At 32.6% G+C, this 20569-nt stretch overlaps 1 protein-coding gene across 1 annotated transcript; it reads right to left on the bottom strand.

The window, feature by feature from the left end:
• Positions 1-517: 517 nt before the first annotated feature.
• LOC110649985 (uncharacterized) lies at positions 518-12407 on the bottom strand. The gene is made up of 7 exons (XM_058133262.1): positions 11960-12407; positions 3703-3771; positions 3041-3119; positions 2796-2891; positions 2145-2192; positions 1600-2030; positions 518-1213 (listed from the first exon to the last, which is right to left on the bottom strand). Exons 2-7 carry the CDS (start codon positions 3703-3705, stop codon positions 605-607), a joined length of 1266 nt encoding a protein of 421 aa, XP_057989245.1. The 5' UTR covers positions 3706-3771; positions 11960-12407; the 3' UTR covers positions 518-604.
• Positions 12408-20569: the final 8162 nt, after the last annotated feature.

Here is a 20569-nt window from a genome sequence, read left to right as displayed (position 1 = left end):
TTAAATATTCTCTTGATAGTTAATAACATGAATTATCTTCTTATCAATTAAAGTTATGGTAATATCCACAAAGTATATTTCTTATGGATTAAATATGTTAGTATACTAGTTTGTATATATATACATATGTACACAAACTAGTATCTACACAAACTAGTATACTAACATATTTAATCCATAAGAAATATACTTTGTGGATATTACCATAACTTTAATATATATATATATATATATATATATTTGATCTTAGTACATGAATATATTAGGATCTATTTTATGCAATTTTATAGTTCTAAGCTTAAATGAATAAAATATTCACATAGAACTTGATGGATGATATTGTACAAGTAGAATGCTTGATGCATATGCATATATAAATTTATTGTATTTTCGTCTTTTTGGTAATATAGAAGTTTACTATGCTTTAGTGGATAGCAAAAAACACAGCACAAGAGATAATATTATACTCTTCTCGTGGAAGCAAATGATGAATAGTTGTCAAATAAAAGCAAAGTAATAAGACAAAATCTATTTGTATTCGAACGACAATACTTTCTTAACACACAAAAAGTTGAAGAGGATATCACTTCCTTGTGAAGTATGATTAGTAACAATACTTAATTTTCCTATCGAAGATGCCTGGTCCATATGTGGATACAAATATCTCAACAAGGAGCGGAAATTGCAGCAGTATGAAAAGGGTGACAGGAATACTAGCCAATAAAGTAATTGGAATTACAAGTTTCAGCTCTCCCTCAAGCATTATTATAAGAGTAGCACAAAATGTTACCATCATGGCTGCAATTGAAATAAAAAGTGTGGAAAGACCAATAATTAACTTTGTGGGCAACGACTTAAGGAAGTCATCCTCTGCATAGCGTGATGTAAGGACTCCTAAGAACATCAATACTGATGTAGAGGAAGCAAAGAGCGAAATTGCATCGGATATTATAAACACCATAAATGACTTTTTATGTAAAAATAGTGGAAAGCCTGTATCTTGAACGTTACCACCAGGAACGGTAAATGCTGCAGTAAACATAATGGTAATGATAAGAGCACCTACAACTGTACAAGATGTTGCTGTCTCCTTCATCCATTGCTCCCCATCACTCACCAACTGCTTGTGGGTATCAGAAAATATTTGGCTAGGCTTTTCATTGGAGCTGTTGGTATATTCCTGAGACAACGGATTCACAATACTTTCCACTTCCTGCATGAAAATCATTGAGGTATGAAGGGAAGAAGGGATTTTGCAATCAACCTAGGATTAAATTCTATAAGAGATGAAGGGAAGAAAAGAATTACTATAGACTAGCTACAAGAAAAAAAAAGAAAGGAAGAGAAGAACGAGGAGGAGAAGGATGTAAATAATATGTTCATGTAAGAATTTTGTAGCAGTGCCAAAAAGAAAAATTGTTAGCTAGTTTAGTTGGACAAATTTCTTTTGACATTTGTGCAACTGAAATTGGAAACAGAAAAGGAAAAGAAGAAGAAGATAATGGTGATAAGTAGATTAGAAGTGTAATTCATATAGACTCAAGCTTTTTTTTTTATATATATATATATCCTAAAAAGATTAATATAAGTAAAGTTCACCTTGTACCACTGTAGCTCTCTTTGCATTTGCAGAACTGCACCTGAAATGTGTGCAAGTCGATCAGGAGTAGCTAATTTTGCTGCAATGTGTAAGATGTTATTTTGGCACTGATCAGTTCCAGAAATCAGCATATATTTCCTTGTGCCAAGCACATATATAAGGCTGAAAATTTTTTCTTGTCGATGTTCAACGGCAGAATCAAGGATGCCTCTACCATTCTTGTTTAGGACAGTTAAAATATCGGGATTGGCTTTAAGGATCCCCATAACAACTTCAATGACACCATATTTGATAGCTCTAAAGAATGCATCATATACTCCACTTTGCTCAAGTTTGGTGTCATCTATAGTTGATATATCTTCGGACATCCAATGTAAAATTTCAAGAGCATAGGCATGGGTCAACTTTGTATCATAAAGCTGCTTTAGTCCTTCATTAATAAAAAGTAAGATGAAGCTACAAGCAAGATGCCTATAAAAACTAATTAAAAATTACAGGACAAAAAAAAAAAAGAATTAAGTGTATGAAATTGAATGTAGAGTACCAAAAAATTGAAGTAAATTTGAACAAAGTCTTCGCAATGGACCTAGCCCTGCAAAATAAAATTAATTTAATTAAATTAATTTATCTAACTTGAAACGATACTGAACTGTAAATTATAAAAATCATCTCTGAAGGTCCGTGGATGATCAAATTCAAACACTTGAATCAACTCCTCATTATTTTCATTTTTATACACATTAAAAAAGAGGAAAAGGAGGATCCAACAAAGTATTTAGTAGAACTTGGCTTGGGATTATATATAATATAATACTAGGTTTTTGCCCGCGCATTGTGCAAGTATAATCACTATTGGTTATATTATTTAATTGAACAAAGATATGATTAATGTATTTCATTAAATATCTGACAAGTCTAGCATCATTTAAATGTCACTAGCTGCATGCCATCAATTGATGTTATAAAATTGTTAGGGGAATAAGGGCAAAATGGACAAATAGAAAAAATGTAATAGAGCACCACTTGTTACATTTTGGTAAAGTTCATTTTGAGACCAACTTTACATTTGTATATGTGTGTGTCCATTGAATGCCTAACATTATGCTATAGGTTTATAGTGTGTGTGAAATGAGAACAATATTTTTATATTTATATTTATTATATTTATATAGTGTGTGGGAAATGAGAAGCATACCTCGTACTAAAAGGCTCCTAGGATGCTTGTGGCCATTCTGTGAAATGTTTATTCGAACATCACTGTACTGGGCAGTAGGTAGTTTCACTTGAATACCTTTGATGTATAAGAAAATTGTATTAAAAACCATACGCAGTTTCTCTTCAATTTAATGTTAATTTTCATTTTTGTTTGGGTGAATAATGTTTCTATAATAATTTCATATGGAACAAAAAGAAAGAAGGGAGGGAGGAAGAGATACTAACGAGAATAGATCCATCGTTTCCAAAAGACAAATCGGAGACCACTGGGGAACAAATCCCGGAGACCAGAGACTTCAATCAGAGGTGTGGTTTCCAGATGGTTTTGTGTATTAGCTAAGTGCGGGCATCTCCGGAGAAGATCTAGGGAAATGTCTTTTATTTGTAGTATTGCCAAAAGAAACACATAAAAAAAAAATCTGTCAAAATAAATAAATAAATAAATAAACAATAAGTGTTGTCAACACTCTTACCAAACATTTCATTAAAAATAGACTCATGAAGAAGCAAAGATCCATATTTTCCATTTTCTGGAAGCAGAAATTCAAATGGAGTGATGGAGTATAGATATCTGGCTGTATCCTTATGACCGTTGTTACATGCCGCTATGACTGGGAGATGATCTCCTCCTGGGATGGTAACCAACTTATTGTTCTTTTTTACCATGCATTCTGCAATTCTTGTGGCTCCAACAGCAGCAGCCATCAGAAGAGCTGTCTCATGATTGATATCAAGTACTTGTAAGTCTTCTTCTGACAACAACTCCACCAACTCCTCCACCATGTTCAATTCTCCATTTAAAGTTGCAAGATGAAGTGCTGTCCTACCAAAACGGGTAAGCTTTTTGTTTACTGCATTTGGATGAATGTGAAGGAAGTCTCTCACAGCATTTAAATCACCTTTCTCTATAGCTTTGCATAGAGGACGAAATTGAACATAAACATGACCCTCTGTCCCTGCCCATATTAATAAGTTTCTTAGTAAAACATTCAAGAGAAAACAACTGGAGTTGAGTGATTTGGTCATAAAACATTCAAGAGAAAACAACTGGTGGCGTACTGGAGTACCTATACACATAATTAATCAATTAGCTGGTTGAGTATTTGATGAGCACTCCTAGGATGCCAAGAAACACAACATCTAAATATTGGAACCAAGATCTTTAATCATCCAAACAAGGCAGAATTTCAGATTGAAAACCCAAGTGTCAATACACAAATAGTAACAAGCTAAAGCATATTGATCATCAAAATAAGACTAGCAAGGGTTCATCTTGCTAGAATCCAAGTTCTTTCAAGAAACATGGAAGAAACATAGAAGAAACTCAAGCTCCAAAGAATGGAGTTCTCTCCCTAATACTCACACTTAAACTAGAAAAATGAAGTCTGCCCATACAATCTGAATATCTTGGGTTATATATAGCATCTCTAAAACCCTAAAAGTGTGCCAAAACCCTAAAAGTGTGCCAACATGGCTAAAAAGACAAAAATCAAAGGCTCCTCAATCGGATGGGGCGTTTCCATAGGGGACCATTTGGGACCACTTGCTTTATGGCAGCCCTTTATGTAGTGGGGACTATAAGTTAGCGACAACACTTTAGGTGGTAGCGACCTTTTTTAATGTAGTGGGGACCAACAAAGGTATCGACACATGGCAAATCCAAATAAGCATAAGAAGCTCCTCCAATCCACTTGGCCAATGGTCTTGTGCCAAGTCATGCCGATGTGGCGAAGTCACTGATGTGGCGCCACTTGTCAAGTCTCCCATGCCAACTTGTGTGAGAATGATCCATTTAGATTCCAACAATATGCAAGAAAGTCCAACATGGCAATTTTGATCCCCTTGTGCTCACAATGCTCCAACACCAATGCTTGCGACTCTCTCTAGCTCGGCTCGTGATGGGTCCTCTAAATAATGGCATAGGCACCGGTGCTTCTTCATCATCCCCTCCTCCTTTGAAAGAATTCGTCCTCGAATTTGGTCTGCATCAATGCAAGGGAAAGATCAAGAATGTTAAAAGAATTGCTAACACCATACTCACGAGTAAATCAATCTTGTATGCATTGTTGTTGATCCTTTCTAGCACTTTGAATGGACCATCACACCTTGGTGTAATTTCGACTTTCTTAGGTTTGGAAACCGCTCTTTCCTTAAATGCACCCAAACAAAGTCACTGGTTCAAACACAAGAGGCTTTCGGCCTTTATTAGCATGAGTAGCATATTGTGCATTTTTCTTTTCAATTTGTAACCTAGCTTGCTCATGCAATTTCCTAACCAAATCTGCTTTCTTTTACCATCAAGACTATTAATATGATCAACAGTAAAGGCAACAAGTCTAATGGTGTCAATGGATTAAAACCATACACAATCGAAATGGTGAAAATCCGATAGAAGAATGCACTACTCTGTTATAAGCAAACTCAACAAAAGGAATGCAATCTTCCCAAGATTTCAAATTTTGTTTAACCATCACACGCATAATAAAGTAGTTAAGCTTCTATTCACTACTGCATTTGTCCATCGATCTGGGGATGACAAGTAGTTGAGAACAACGATTTAGTACCTAACTTACCCCACAACACCCTCCAAAAGTGACTTAGGAACTTAACATCTCTATCACTTACTATAGTCCTAGGTATACCATGTAACTGACTATCTCCTTAAAGAACAAATTGGCTATGTATGTGGCATCATCTGTTTTGTGACACGGTATGAAGTGTGCCATCTTAGAAAATCTATCAACAACCACAAATATAGAATCATGACCTCTCCTAGACCTAGGCAAACCCAAAATAAAATCCATAGAAATATCAGTCCAAGGTTCCTTAAGAACAAGCAAGGGTGTGTAAAGACCATTTGGCATTACTCTAGACTTTGCTTTCTTACATTCAACACACCTAGAACACATTCGATCAACATCTTTCCTCATATGTGGCCAAAAGAAGTGTTCTTGCAATATGTTTAAAGTCTTAGCAACACCAAAATGTCCCATCAAACCACCACTATGTGACTCCAAAACAAGCAAGTCTCGCATAGAGCATTTAGGCACACACAATTTATTCTCCTTAAACAAGTATCCATCATGCCTATAAAATTTCTGAAATGCACTTTTCTCACAAGCAGCATATACATTACAAAAATCTGCATCATCAACATACAATTCTTTCATGAACTCAAAACCAAGCAATTTAGCATCAAGTGTAGACAAAAGTGCATGTCTCCTAGAAAGTGCATCAGCTACAACATTCTCTTTTCCTTGCTTGTATTTAATCACATATGGAAATGACTCCAAAAATTCAATCCACTTAGCATGCCTTCTACTCAACTTATTTTGACTCTTAATATGCTTCAATGATTCATGATCTGAATGTATGACAAACTCTTTAGGCCACAAATAATGTTGCCAAGTTTCCAAGGCCCTAACTAATGCATACATCTCCTTATCATAAGTAGAGTAATTCAAGGCACTCCATGCAATTTCTCACTAAAATATGCTATTGGTCGTTTCTCTTGCATGAGAACGCACCAATTCCTACACCACTTGCGTCACATTCAATCTCAAAAGTCTTATCAAAATCGGCAAACTCAACAAGGGTGCAGAACACAATCTATCTTTAAGTTCGGAAAATGAATGTTAATGTTTCTTTTTCCACTCAAATGCAACATTCTTTTTCACCAATTCATTCAAAGGAGCAACAATTGTACTAAAATTAGGCACAAATCGCCTATAGAAACTAGCTAATCCATGGAAACTCCTAACCTCAGACACATTCTTAGGAATTGGCAAATCTCTAATGGCTTTGATTTTCTCTTCATCAACCTATACACCTTTACTACTTACAACAAAACCAAGAAAAACAACCTTATCCAAGCAAAATGAACACTTTTTCGCATTCGCATACAATTTCTCATTTCTCAACACATCAAAAACAAGTCTCAAGTGATGCAAATGCTCGTCTATGTTACTACTGTAAATCAAAATGTCATCAAAATACACAACAACAAATTTTCCAATGAAATTCCTCAACACATGATTCATCAAACGTATAAAAGTACTAGGAGCATTTGTGAGCCCAAATGGCATCACCATCCATTCATACAACTCATATTTAGTTTTGAAAGCAGTTTTCCACTCATCACCAATTTTCATTCTTATTTGGTGGTAACCACTTTTCAAATCTATCTTAGAAAACACACTTGCACCATGCAACTCATCAAGCATATCATCAAGGTGAGGGATTGGGTGTTTATACTTTATAGTGATTTTATTGATGGCCTTGCAATCCACACACATGCGATAACTCCCATTCTTCTTAGGCACTAGCAACACAGGTACAGCGCATGGGCTCATGCTCTCCCTAACATAGCCCTTCTCCATAAGCTCCTCCACTTGCCTTTGTAACTCCTTTGTTTTTTTAGGATTTGTTCTGTATGCTGGTCTATTTGGTATTTGTGCTCCAGGTACTAAGTCAATCCGGTGCTCAATCCCTCTGATAGGTGGCAATCCTGGTGGCAACTCATTCGGGAAGACATCTTCATATTCCTGTATAAGAGACAAAGCATCACTAGGCAAATGTGAATCAAGGTCAAGAACACATAAATTAACCTCCTTGTACATAAGTCCACAAAGAGGTCTTCCTGACTGTCACGCCTCTCTAACTTCTCTTTCCTTCACATACAAACTCATTCTTTTCTCTCCACTCTTCTTTTGCCCCGAGCTTTCCTTTTTCTCATTTGTTCTCATTTTCTTTTCTTTTGTTTCTCTTTTCTCTTTCTTTTCACTCTCATCTAGCTCGGCCTCTCTAAGTTTTCTCTCCAAGTTTCTTTCTTTTCTTCAATGGATCTAAGAATCCTCATTTGATCTTCATGCACTTGACACAGGGTCATAGGAAGCAATGAGTATGTTCGACCTTCCTTAGTGACCGTGTACTGTTCTTCCTACCATCATGCACAACAATTCTATCATCTTGCCATGGACGGCCCAACAAAAGATGCGTAGCAACCATAGGTACAACATCACAAAGTACCTCATCATTATACTTGCCAATGGTGAATGGCACAACCACTGTTTGTAACCCTCAACTTCCCACAATCATTCAACCATTGCAAGCCATATGGTTTTGGATGTGTAGTAGTAGGCAAACCCAACTTGTCCACCAAGAGTGAACTAGCCACATTACAACAGCTCCCACCATCTACAATCACACTACACAACTTGTCATTCACCAAGCACCTAGTATGGAAGATGTTCTCCCTTTGCATTTCATCACCACACTCCATACTCACTTGTGCACTTAGTGTGCGCATGGTGACAAGGATATTGCCATCCATAGGTGGCTGATCTCCTCATCGTAGCAATCATCCTCATGCTCATCAACATTATCGATTCTTCCTCCCTTTCCTCTTCACTTTCTAACTCTCCATTTTCCCTAACAACCATCACTCTTTTATTTGGACATTGTGAGGCATAATGTCCATTTCCCAAACACTTAAAACACTTCAATTCTCTAGTCTTAGTAGGAACTCCCTTATTCTTCTCCTCTACTTTCTCCTTTCCTTTCCATTCTTCTTTCTTGAATTTGGGAACTTCTTTCTCCACCCTTGAAGGAGCAGACCAATTCGACTTCCAATTACTCCTAGGAGCCGAATGGTTGGCTGGTGCATATCTAGCCACATTCTTCCTTTTTAGTTGCTTCTCCACTTTAAGTGCCATTTGTAGCATATCCTCCACCTCCACACAAGGTTGCAGCTCCACAATATTAGCAATTTCAGGATTTAACCCATTCAAAAAGCGAACCATTGTAGCTTCCCGATCCTCCTCGACATCAGCTCTAATCAACGCTATCTCCATGGCCTTGTAGTATTCTTCGACACTTTTAGTACCTTGAGTGAGTTTTTGTAACCTTTGAAGCAGCTCTCTGTGGTAGTAAGGTGGCACAAACCTGTTTCGCAAGATTCCCTTCATTTCGTCCCATGTCTCCACGGTTCGTTGTCCATGTCTCCACGGTTCGTTGTCCATTTCTCCTCCTCCTACTCAACAACTGATCCCACCATACAATTGCATACTCTTTGAATTCTACAGCTGCTAACTTCACTTTCTTTTCTTCAGAATAATGGTGGCACTCAAAAATCAACTCCACCTGTCTCTCCCAGTCCAAATAAACTTCTGGATTATCCTTCCCATGAAAAGGTGGAATTTGCATCTTTATACTAGCTAAATTCCCATCAACTCTCTCCTCATTTCCATCTCTATCCCAATGATCACCGAGCCTAAAATTTCTGCCACCCCTTCTTCCCCTAGGCCCTCTACCCCTAGGTGGTCTATGCCCTCTTCCACCATAATGGTAGTTCCCATAGTCATAAGCTTCATCATACTCATCATCATTCCATTCAGCTTCTTCATACCCTTCATTCCTATGTTACTTGAAATCTACCTTCATTTCTATTCGATTTCCCACATTTGCTCCCCATCATTCCTCCTATTTCTATCTTCTCTGTCCCTTCTCATCTCTTCCATAAACCTGGTCATCTCATTTCTCATTCCCTCAATACATCCAATTCATCTCTAAAGTCATTCATTTGCAAATTCATCCTTTCAAAGCTTTGTGCTACTGATTCTTTAATAATTCGATCTTATAGATACTCACTTTTTCCATCATTACCTCCACTCGTACCCCTTGTCTCTTGGAATTGAGACATGATTTGGATGCAAGTAATCAAAGTTAGTAGAAATGGCTCACCCTCTCAAGTGTTTCGCACAAATTTGTGCTCTTACCCTCTATTGGCACTCACACACTCTTGCCTTTTACAACTCAACAGTTTGCTTCCCTTGTTCCTTTGGGAACTAAAATTCTAAACAAGCTCAAATACTTGCTAATTTTATAAAAAATAATCAACAAACGAATCTGGAAGAAACAAAATTGCAATAACCAGAGAGTGTGACACTAGAGCCAAAGAAATGGAAGACACCAAAAGTAGAAGCAAATGTGAACTAAATAGTATGATTTTTGAAAACTGAATGAGAGACAACCCAATAGAATGATATCAAGCTCAAACTTCTAATTTCATAGCCAACTTTGCACAAATACCAGCACTTCACACAATTAAACAAAAATATGCAACAATTTTGGTTCACCACACAAACGAATATATTTTGATCTAAAATTTCGTAGACATAGGCATCCCAATCTTGACTAACTCTGGTAAAATTTCAGGAGTTTCTGGATGAGTTTACTAGGTGAACGAAATTTGACTAGATCTGCCGCAAAATTTTTGGTTCGGTAGGCAAACAATGTCACAAAACCACGAAAATTGACACAAAAGGTACTGAGATGGAGTATAATCAGCCTGCAAAATTTCGGAGCTTTACGGGTTGGTTTGGTGTGTTAACTCAATTTGATCGGGTTTCCGCAAATTTTGGTTCGGTAGGCAAACAATGTCACAAAACCACGAAAATTGACACAAAAGCTCTTGAGATGGAGTATAATCACCTGCAAAATTTCGGAGCTTTAGGTTGGTTTGGTGTGTTAACTCAATTTGATCAGGTTTCTGCAAATTTTTGGTTCGATAGGCAAGCAGTGGAATTTTCACATCAAATATGGCATGTCTTGTGTCTAGTAATACCCAAAGTTGTTGGTAGATTATCGGGCTCAAATTCAATGTTTAACTCCACAATTCACAATTTCATCACTTATGTCGACTTGTCAATCCAATCTCTTCTTTTTTTTATTTTTTTATTATTATTTTTTTATATCTTGATGCAAAGGATAAAAATTGCAGAATCAAATACGATACCACTCAAGTATTTTGGCAATCCAAATCAAGCTCTACCCACTAGCACACAGGCACATCCCAAGCATTAATTACCCAATTTAACATACTCGGACTTGATATCATATAACTCAAGAGGCAAATAGCTAGTGTCAAAGATAGGTTTCACTTGATTAACTCTAATCCTACTGAGACAAACTCAAAGAAAACAAGATGAACAAGAGATTTAATCTAAGATTAAGCAAAATCCTACACTAAAATTAAGACTACCAAGTTTCATTGACAAGAGTTCAAACAAAAAAAAAAAAAAAGAAAAATCGGTACCCAAAAATGCAAATTTGATTTGGCTACAAAGAACAAGGTACTAGATGAAGAAACTAATAGATATCTAAAGGTCCTACAATGGTGACAATTATAGTTAACCACGAGAAAAAGAAAAAGTAGTTTTAATGGATAAATACCTTGTTAGATGCCAAGGCTCGATACCAAAATGATGAGCACTCCTAGGATGCCAAGAAACACAACATCTAAATATTGGAACCAAGATCTTTAATCATCCAAACAAGGCAGAATTTGATTGAAAACCCAAGTGTCAATACACAAATAGTAACAAGCTAAAGCATATTGATCATCAAAATAAGACTAGCAAGGGGTTCATCTCGCTAGAATCCAAGTTCTTTCAAGAAACATGGAAGAAACATAGAAGAAACTCAAGCTCCAACAATGGAGTTCTCTCCCTAATACTCACACTTAAACTAGAAAAATGAAGGTGCCCATACAATCTGAATATCTTGGGTTATATATAGCATCTCTAAAACCCTAAAAGTGTGCCAAAACCCTAAAAGTGTGCCAACATGGCTAAAAGACAAAAATCAAAGGCTCCTCAATCGGATGGGGCGTTTCCATAGGGGACCATTTGGGACCACTTGCTTTATGGCGACCCTTTATGTAGTGGGGACCATAAGTTAGCGACAACACTTTAGGTGGTAGCGACCTTTTTAATGTAGTGGGGACCAACAAAGGTATCGGACACATGGCAAATCCAAATAAGCATAAGAAGCTCCTCCAATCCACTTGGCCAATGGTCTTGTGCCAAGTCATGCTGATGTGGCGAAGTCACGCTGATGTGGCGCCACTTGTCAAGTCTCCCATGCTAACTTGTGTGAGAATGATCCATTTAGATTCCAACAATATGCAAGAAAGTCCAACATGGCAATTTTGATCCCCCTTGTGCTCACAATGCTCCAACACCAATGCTTGCAGCTCTCTAGCTCTGGCTCTGGTGATGGGTCCTCTAAATAATGGCATAGGCACTGGTGCTTCTTCATCAGTATTTGTTCGATAAATTCTTTTAAAGATAGGAATTGGATTACCTTGATTGACTGCTGCTTCCTGCTGCAATTCCTCTTCCACTGGTGGCGATTCAGCTTCTTGTGGCTCTATTTGATCTCCTGGTGACTGTACCTCATGCATTTCGGCCAAAGTATCCCAACAAATCCTTGCTGAACCGATTTCCTTAATCTGGGAAAGTATATCAGACTTGCATGATATTTGAATAGCATGTAAAGCTGCAGCATTCTTCTTTATCCAAGCCTTAAATTCAGCTTCAGCCTCTTCTGGACTAGGGGCTTCATTAGTTGCTTCAACAATGTCCCAGAGATCATTAGCCAATAAATAACTCCTCATGCAAACACTCCAATTTGCATAGTTCAAGCCATCTAGTAATTCAGAAACAATATTTGTTGCCATCATCAATCTCTCAATTATTTGAAATGATGACAAGTGATCTTACTATGTGCATTGCTCCAATAGAACGATTAATCATTTATACAAAATAGAAAGAAAAGGAAAAGAAAATAAGCAAAATGGTTTCAGCATGGGATCCCAAATATTTGATCTTTTCATTTTTGCTCTTTTTTGTGTGGCAATGTTACCACGTTAAGGAAAGAAGCAAATAATAACTAAACCAGATTGTAAATGCGGCCAACAACTTCCTTATGGATAGGCAAAACTCTGTACACTCCAATCATATTGTTCACTTTATAAAGGAAAAGAAAATAAATAATTGGCTACTGCACAATGTGTGGGTAAAAAGCTTGAGACATAACTCGGATAAAATTTGGATCATAACTTTCTGCACTAGGACACGGGCACTTGAGTATTGACTTAGTAATCCAATGATATATCAAAATAATAATCGATATATAAAAATATATATCACTCAAAATACATAAAATTATTCATTAATTAAATATAAAATAATCAAAATAAATATTGCTAAACTAAAATTCATTCATATATGTTTTTTCTTTTAAGCAGCTATTATGAACACACTGGAAAATAAATGAGATTTTGCTTTCATTTGGCGCTGCAATTCAGTTAAGAAAACGCAGTTTTGAGTAAAAAAAAAAAATGTATTTTATATTTTTAGTTAAATTTCTATACCATGGTTCAATGTTTTGAAGAATCAGTAAAAATCATGCTCTTGCTATTTTTTTTTTAATGGAGATTCAATGAACCAAGTAACAATGGGCTATAAAATAGGATATAATTTTTTTATTCAATAGTGTCCCAATGGGTTAAGTAACAAATAACAACCTACACAAGAACTCGAGTAGGTAGATAGAGAGATTTGAACTCGAAACCTTCTTACTATCCACACTTTACAGGTGAAGTAACAAATTACACGTTACTGTATTCATTATACAGGCTCGTGATTTAATTTTTTTAGATATATTTTTCTATTAATTTTTATAAATATTATTATAAGTATTATATTTAATTATTTAAATTAAGTTTTAATGTCATTTTAATTAATTATATAAATAAAATATTTATTAATTTAAAAATTATTTTTTTTTTACTCATTCACATTTTACGAATGTTATGTGTTATTTTATTAACATGTAATATTAACTTTGTTATTAACTTAAATGCAATATAATAAAAAATATATAATAATAAGTTTTAAAAAATATAAATGGATGAAGATGTTTAAAAATTAAAATAAATAAATAATAAATGTAAATTAGCTCACTAAATTAAATTTGTTCAAACTCTATTATTTTACTGTTTTTAAAAAGATTTTCTTGATTTGATGATAATTTTAAATTGTATTTTTGTAATTTAGTACATTATCATCATAAAATTTTCATTTTTATTATCTTGAGATGCTGAAATTTTATATTGTCATATAGTTTAATACAAATAATTTTAATACCTATTTAATATATTTAATAATATTTTTTGAAATTATATAAATTATATTATATTTGTTACAAATTCATTATAGATTAAAAAATAAACATAAATTTAATTATGCATTTCTAATTATTTCATAATAATTATATAATTAATAATTTCAAGTAGTAAAATTATTTTTTTTATCCTTTTTCTTTTTGCATCTTCCTTTTGTTTTTATTGTTTTAAAAATTTAAAACATAACAACTTAAAGTTAATATTGAGAGGAATATTATTTCTCATATAAATATATGCAAAAATATAATTAGGTTTTTTTATAACCTTCTAGTCAAAATCAACAACCTAACTAAGATTAACTAATAAGTTAAAAATTAAAAAATATGTTCATATACTATTAATAAATTATAATTAATTATATTTTTAAACTAAGTAGACCCAACAAAATTAAATCTCATATCATCACATGTAAATTGCTTTTTTCTATGTAAAAATAATGTTAATCATTCTAAATATTATTGGATGCATTAGCATTAAACATGAAAGAAATAGGAAAATAATCCATTCTATAGTCTATATAAATATTATTGAATTCACAAGGATATCATTTAATATTTGAAATAATAACAAAATTCTAGTAACACATATGTATCCTCATTAGAAAGATACCTGTGATGTAACGCCCTCACTTTAGGTAGTTCGTGCATCCTACTGTTCCGACGACTAATTTTCTGTTCGGACAGTTTGAATGTCTGGAACTACACTCAAACTAGAGTGAGGAAACATAAATTGACTGAATATAGACTAAGAAAAATTAAAGAAAAGTAAAAGAAACGAAGTGCAACTCAATTAAACGAGCCATGGTCACAGCGATGGGTGACCGCACAGGGAAGTATCGGTAAAGACAGTTACCGATCCCAGACCCATGAGAAAATTCATGAAATAATTTTTGGGACTCCAGAGAAGAGTCATTGAGGTTTCTATGGCATTAGAATGGCAAGAAAATGTTTAGAAAAATTTTTCAATTGGTATAGACAATTTTAGTCTGTTAAGCCAAACGGAGGGTATTTTAGTCATTTCGTTTTCAGAGATGATTTTTGGCCAACTTGTCCAGTTAAATAAATAATTATTATGATCTAAAATATGAATAAATATTGCTACAAATTAAATTGAAATTGAGTAGAAAAGAAAAGAAAAGAAAATGAAATTTAATTAGCATTATGACATCATGCACATGTAAGCATGATGCAATAAAATTTTGTTACCAATCATTATTCAACAAGCATTCATAAAAAGGCTAAAATGAGATAAAAAAAAAAAATCCAAAATTCACTTATCTTCTTCCATTTTCTAGAGTTGGTCGAACTACTCTTCATCCTTTTCCTCCATTTTCTTTCAATTCTCAAGCTTTAAATCCTTGATAAATCTCCATAAATTAGCTAGTTTCCAAAATAAAAACTTCATATTTGCTTATGATAAGAAGATTGAAAGTGAAAGATTGAAGAAAAATTGAAGTTGACAAGAAGGAGAAAGAGCCAAGTCAAGGTTAGTGCACTAATTTATTTCTATTTCTTTTCTAGGCATGACAAGCTTGCTAAATTAAATTAGATGGATATGAAATTAAAAGAAATTCATAGGGATAGAAAATTATTAAATTTCAGCAGCCATTACATGAGTTGTGGTTTGATGGTTTTGAGGAAATTATTTGTGTTTATTAGTGATATTGATGAGTAATTGTGATGAACAAATTGATTGGCATGTGTTTACATGAATTGAGGAATTGTGAGTTAGGGTTTTTGACCTAACTTTGAGGAAATTGATGTGTGTCTTGAAATGGATGATGTTGAGATGATTTAATGACCATTAGAAGTGCTATATATGTCAAATGAAGTTTGTGGAGTTGGGAGAATTGAATTTGGGAGTGTTGATTCTTATGCAGGAAAATTGGACCTTTGAGTCCAGTGTATTGTTTGAGTTATAACTGGAGTTGTGTTGCTCCAATTGGTGTAAGGCCAATTGGAGATGAAACCTAGGACAAAATACCCCATTTTTCATGAAGAAACTATGCCCAAATTCTGTCTATAAATTGACCAATTTACTGTCCCAATCTGGATGTCCAGACCTTGAACCCAGAAAATTGACCAAATGAACAGTAAATGTTCAAATGGCCATAACTTCCTCTAGACAGGTCCAAATGACCTGATTTTTGTGCCATTGGAAAGGTTAGACATAGTACTAAAACTTTTATTGAGAACACCAAGCCTAGAAATGTCTCTAACCAAATGAAATTGTTGACTCAAGTTAGGACACCAAACTGACCTGCACCATTCTGCCCAGAATTTTCTGGACTCAAGCTCACCCGACCAGTTTTGGCAAAATGGCCATAACTTGGTCTATAAAAATCCAAATGCAATGAAACTAATGGCAAAAGTTTTATAAGATATAGATATACAATACCAAAACCTAGAAACCTAGGGAACTAAGTCAATTGACTAGGTTAAGTTAACATATAAATTCTGGAAATTTTCAAAAGAACCATTTGACCTTAGAACACTCATTTAGCTATATCTCCTACTAGAAAACCCCAATTAGGTTGAGTCATATAGATCTGGAACCCTAAGAAACATGGCTCCAACTTTGTTTTAGACTTGTTCCTCAAATTATGAACATAAGAACCTAAAATGGGAGTCAAATTTTCTGATCTGAACATGAGTCCTGGTAGAACAGGGTACATGAGTCCAGGCCAGTAATTTGGCCATAATTAATTTTACAAAACTTGAAAAATTATAATAAAAATTTCTGAGTGACTATAGGACATAGAGAAATAAATTCTATGAAGGGAGTATGGCCAAACAGTGGCCACATCCTTGTCAATCTGCTATGTAAAGACAGTGCCAAATCTTGACCTAAAGAAAAGTCCATAAAACAATTAGGTATATGAGATGAAATGAATTAGAATAAATTGTTAAGCATAAAAATAACATGAATTAATGAAATTATAAATACTTAATAATACTATTTTGCCCAAAGTACACCTAGACTCATTTATATAGCTTGGATCGATTAGTATACCAATTAGGGACTACATATTGCAGTTCTGCCCATAGGGATAATTATTAACAGACAACATATGTCTAAGATGATTGTTCTACTGGCTTTATGCCTGCCCGATGGCCATAGTGCCAATTTTTATTATTACTGACTTATGCTTGCCCACTGGCCTTGTGCCTGATATGACCGTTGTATACTTGATAGACATACGGCTGTCTAACTTGCATACTCCCGTGTATCCAGTCTTTATAGTGTGTCATAGGTTACTTGAGCACAAAAATGAGTAGAAATCTTTAATTGAAATAAATACATGAGAAGATTGTTAAGGTGAACTTCATTGAATTAAACATAAGATACATGATAAAAAGATTCCGATTAATTTATTTTGCCCAAAGTTCTATAAACATGTAAAAGACCTAGAAATTCATAAAATTTTATATTTCCTTATAAGAATACTCGTAGAATAATTATTTTAGTTATTTGTTTATTTTTATTTTAATATATGCACCACTAAGCATTATGCTTAGCACGTTGGTTCTTACCACGCGTAGGTACAAGAGAGCCATAGCAGCAGCAGCAGTAGAGCCTAGACAGGACTTGAGCAGATCTGCTACAGTGTAGATTGTCACCTCACCAGTTCATTTTGGTAGGGCACATGTATAGTTAGATTTTGTATTATGGTTATTGTATGTAATAAATCAGATTGAGATATGTAACTAAATTTTGGATTGTATATAAAATTGTATATTATTGTGAGTAATGTTATATGAATAAAATGCAAGTTTATTTTATTTGAAAATTTTATGAGTAATGGTATGATATGGTACATGAACAATTGGCATGAGAAATAATGTGATGAAATGGGATAAAAAAATTTCTACATGTAATACAATATAATTGAATTATTATTATACATGATAAGACAGAATAGGGTGCTCCGGCACTGAATGTAGCACACTTTGCTTGGCTACACTGTAGACTGGGTAGGGGTGTTACATGTGACATACCAAAACTCAAAAAATTTAAAGACTTACACATGGGATAAAAAAGAAGCACATAAATATATAGTAAAAAAAAATCAAATTATATGTCAAAGTGAATTAGGTTTGGATCATATTGCACAAAAATAATGTTTAAATGTAAAAGTTTATCCATTACTATTTTTTTTAAATAACTATAAATTTATAATAAATAAAATATTTATTATTGAATATGATGAAAATTTCATATCTATTGATAAAAATAAAAGTTTTTATTTAATTAAAAAGTTAATTATGAATAATAATTTTATAACTTTGTTAATTGAATAATTAATTTCTTAATAGTAATTTTATAATTTAATATTATAAGTTTGTAAATATTTACAATAATTAAAAAAATAAATTAGTGGAAGTGAAATTCGATATTTAAGGTTCTTTATTAATTTTATAGAATAAAATAAATAATTTTTAATGAATTAATAATGCTTATAATATTAAAAATATATAATTATAACATATTTTTAGTACAAGTAGAATTACTATTAAAATAATTTAAAATTTTAATTTATATTAATCATAGTAACATTAGCAATTGAAATAATTTATAAATTTAGTGGCTGACAAATAGTCATTAAAAGATATTAGCAATGAATTTGTATAAAATAAATTCTTATTGTTGAAAGTATGAGCAACATTTATGTCATCGCTAAAATTATTAACTTTCGGATATGATTGTCAATTAGCATATTGACATTGATAAAAATAAATATTTTATTTTTTTGAATAAATTTAATTTTATTAAAAGTATTTTAAAAATTATTTATTTTAATTATATATGAAAGAAACATGCTTTTAAAATTATCTGAAAAGATAATTTTTTTTTTCAGTAAGTGCATTGATAGAGTGGGACTATAACCCCATTTTATTAGGCGAGATATACCATTGGCTAGTAGCTTAAGTCGCACTAGGTTCGCATATGTAATAGAAAAAAAAATGTTGTTTGAATGCATATGAATAGAAACAAATAATAATAATAATAATAATAATAATAATAATAATAATAATAATAATATTATTATTATTATTATTATTATTATTATTATGTCGGTGAGAATAATATAAAGAGAAAATGGGAAAAATAATGAAAAATGTGAGAAAAAGTTAAAAAAACATATAAAAAATATCAACATTTTTTTAATGTTAATATACATGCAATAAAAAAAATATTATTAATTTATAAAAAAATATTGATGATGAAAATATTTTTAAAATTATAAAAATTACCATTAGCTTGCATATGTTTCCTTTCCTTTGGAATAAATCATTTGTAAGAAAATAATTCAATTGAATTCTCCCGTAATCGTGCTTGATTTCTTTTGTTTTAAATAAAAATTTTTTAAGTTAAAAGAATTGATTTTTTTTTTTTATTTCAAATATGAAAATTAAAAAAAAAAATTAATTAATTTGTATTTTTATAAAATTTTAGTTTTCAAAATAAGGGTTTAAAAGAATCGAAAAGTTTACCCAATTAATAAGCATGGGATAATTGGATGGGTTAGTCCTATAGGTTGCTTAATTTCATTATTCAATTTAACTTTGTAGATGGGAGATATGAAATGCATTTATTACATTATTAGGTAGAAAACTACTTATTACAGGAAACCTAATTAGCAAAACCTGGGAAACTAATCAACAAGTGGGGAACATTTTCAATTCTTTATATTAGTTAATTATTTTTATAAAATTTTTATTTTGAATTACAATAAAAATTTTAATTAAGAAGAAGTTAATTACAAGTAGGACTAATTAAAAATTTTAAATTTCTTTCAACTCTAAAATTTAAATTTAAATAATAAAAAATATAATTGTATACAGTATAAATGAGTAAGGGTTTTTTTGGCAAAGATAGTATTCCCCCTCCCCTCCCATATTCGTCTATAGTATAGATTATATTATTGAGTTATTATAATTATTAATTTTTTTTTATTTTGTTATTGGCTAATACTATATTTGCTTTTTTATTATTGGAGAATATATATATATATATTAACAATAATTTTAACTAAACACATATTACACTATTTTTTGCTTTACATTAGCTTTAAATTAAATATAACATAATTAATAATGTAAGGCACCATTTTTTAATTTAAAAAAAAATTCAAACATTATATTTTAATTACCATCTAATTAAAATAAATAACATATCCAAGAACACATATATAAATAACACAAAGAATTAACAATTATAAGAAAAAGTTGCTTTCATTTATTATATATATTTCTTATTGAATATCTACAATATAATATCTAGCATAGATATAGATATTCAATACTACAAGCATTAAATTGAAATTAATAAGGAAAGGCCTATTAAAAATATGATAATTGTCGTACACTTTAATAGGCATTGAATCTCTTAATGATTTCATTTGCTCAAGGTCAGGCTTATAGTTCACTTTAGGTAGTAATTTTCCCATTAGGCTTGTCTTCTTACTGTCATGAATCGACAATCCTAAAGAAGAACTAACAGTCTTCACAACGACCCAGTTAACGTACTCCTTTATAAATTCCAGCATAAGGAATTTGCAGCGACCATATTGTCTTCATTCAATTTGCATCATAGTGCATTAAGAATTCCCTTCTAATTTGGAGTAATTAGGGTTTCCTTGAAAGCCATGTATTTCTCATATTCGGGTGAAAGACCACCTTCCCATATAATACTCTGAATTAACCCATTAATTTTGATAATAT

The sequence above is a fragment of the Hevea brasiliensis genome, chromosome 14 (assembly GCF_030052815.1).
Source record: "Hevea brasiliensis isolate MT/VB/25A 57/8 chromosome 14, ASM3005281v1, whole genome shotgun sequence".
Lineage (NCBI taxonomy): Eukaryota > Viridiplantae > Streptophyta > Magnoliopsida > Malpighiales > Euphorbiaceae > Hevea > Hevea brasiliensis.
This window is presented reverse-complemented; position numbering and strand designations above follow the sequence as displayed.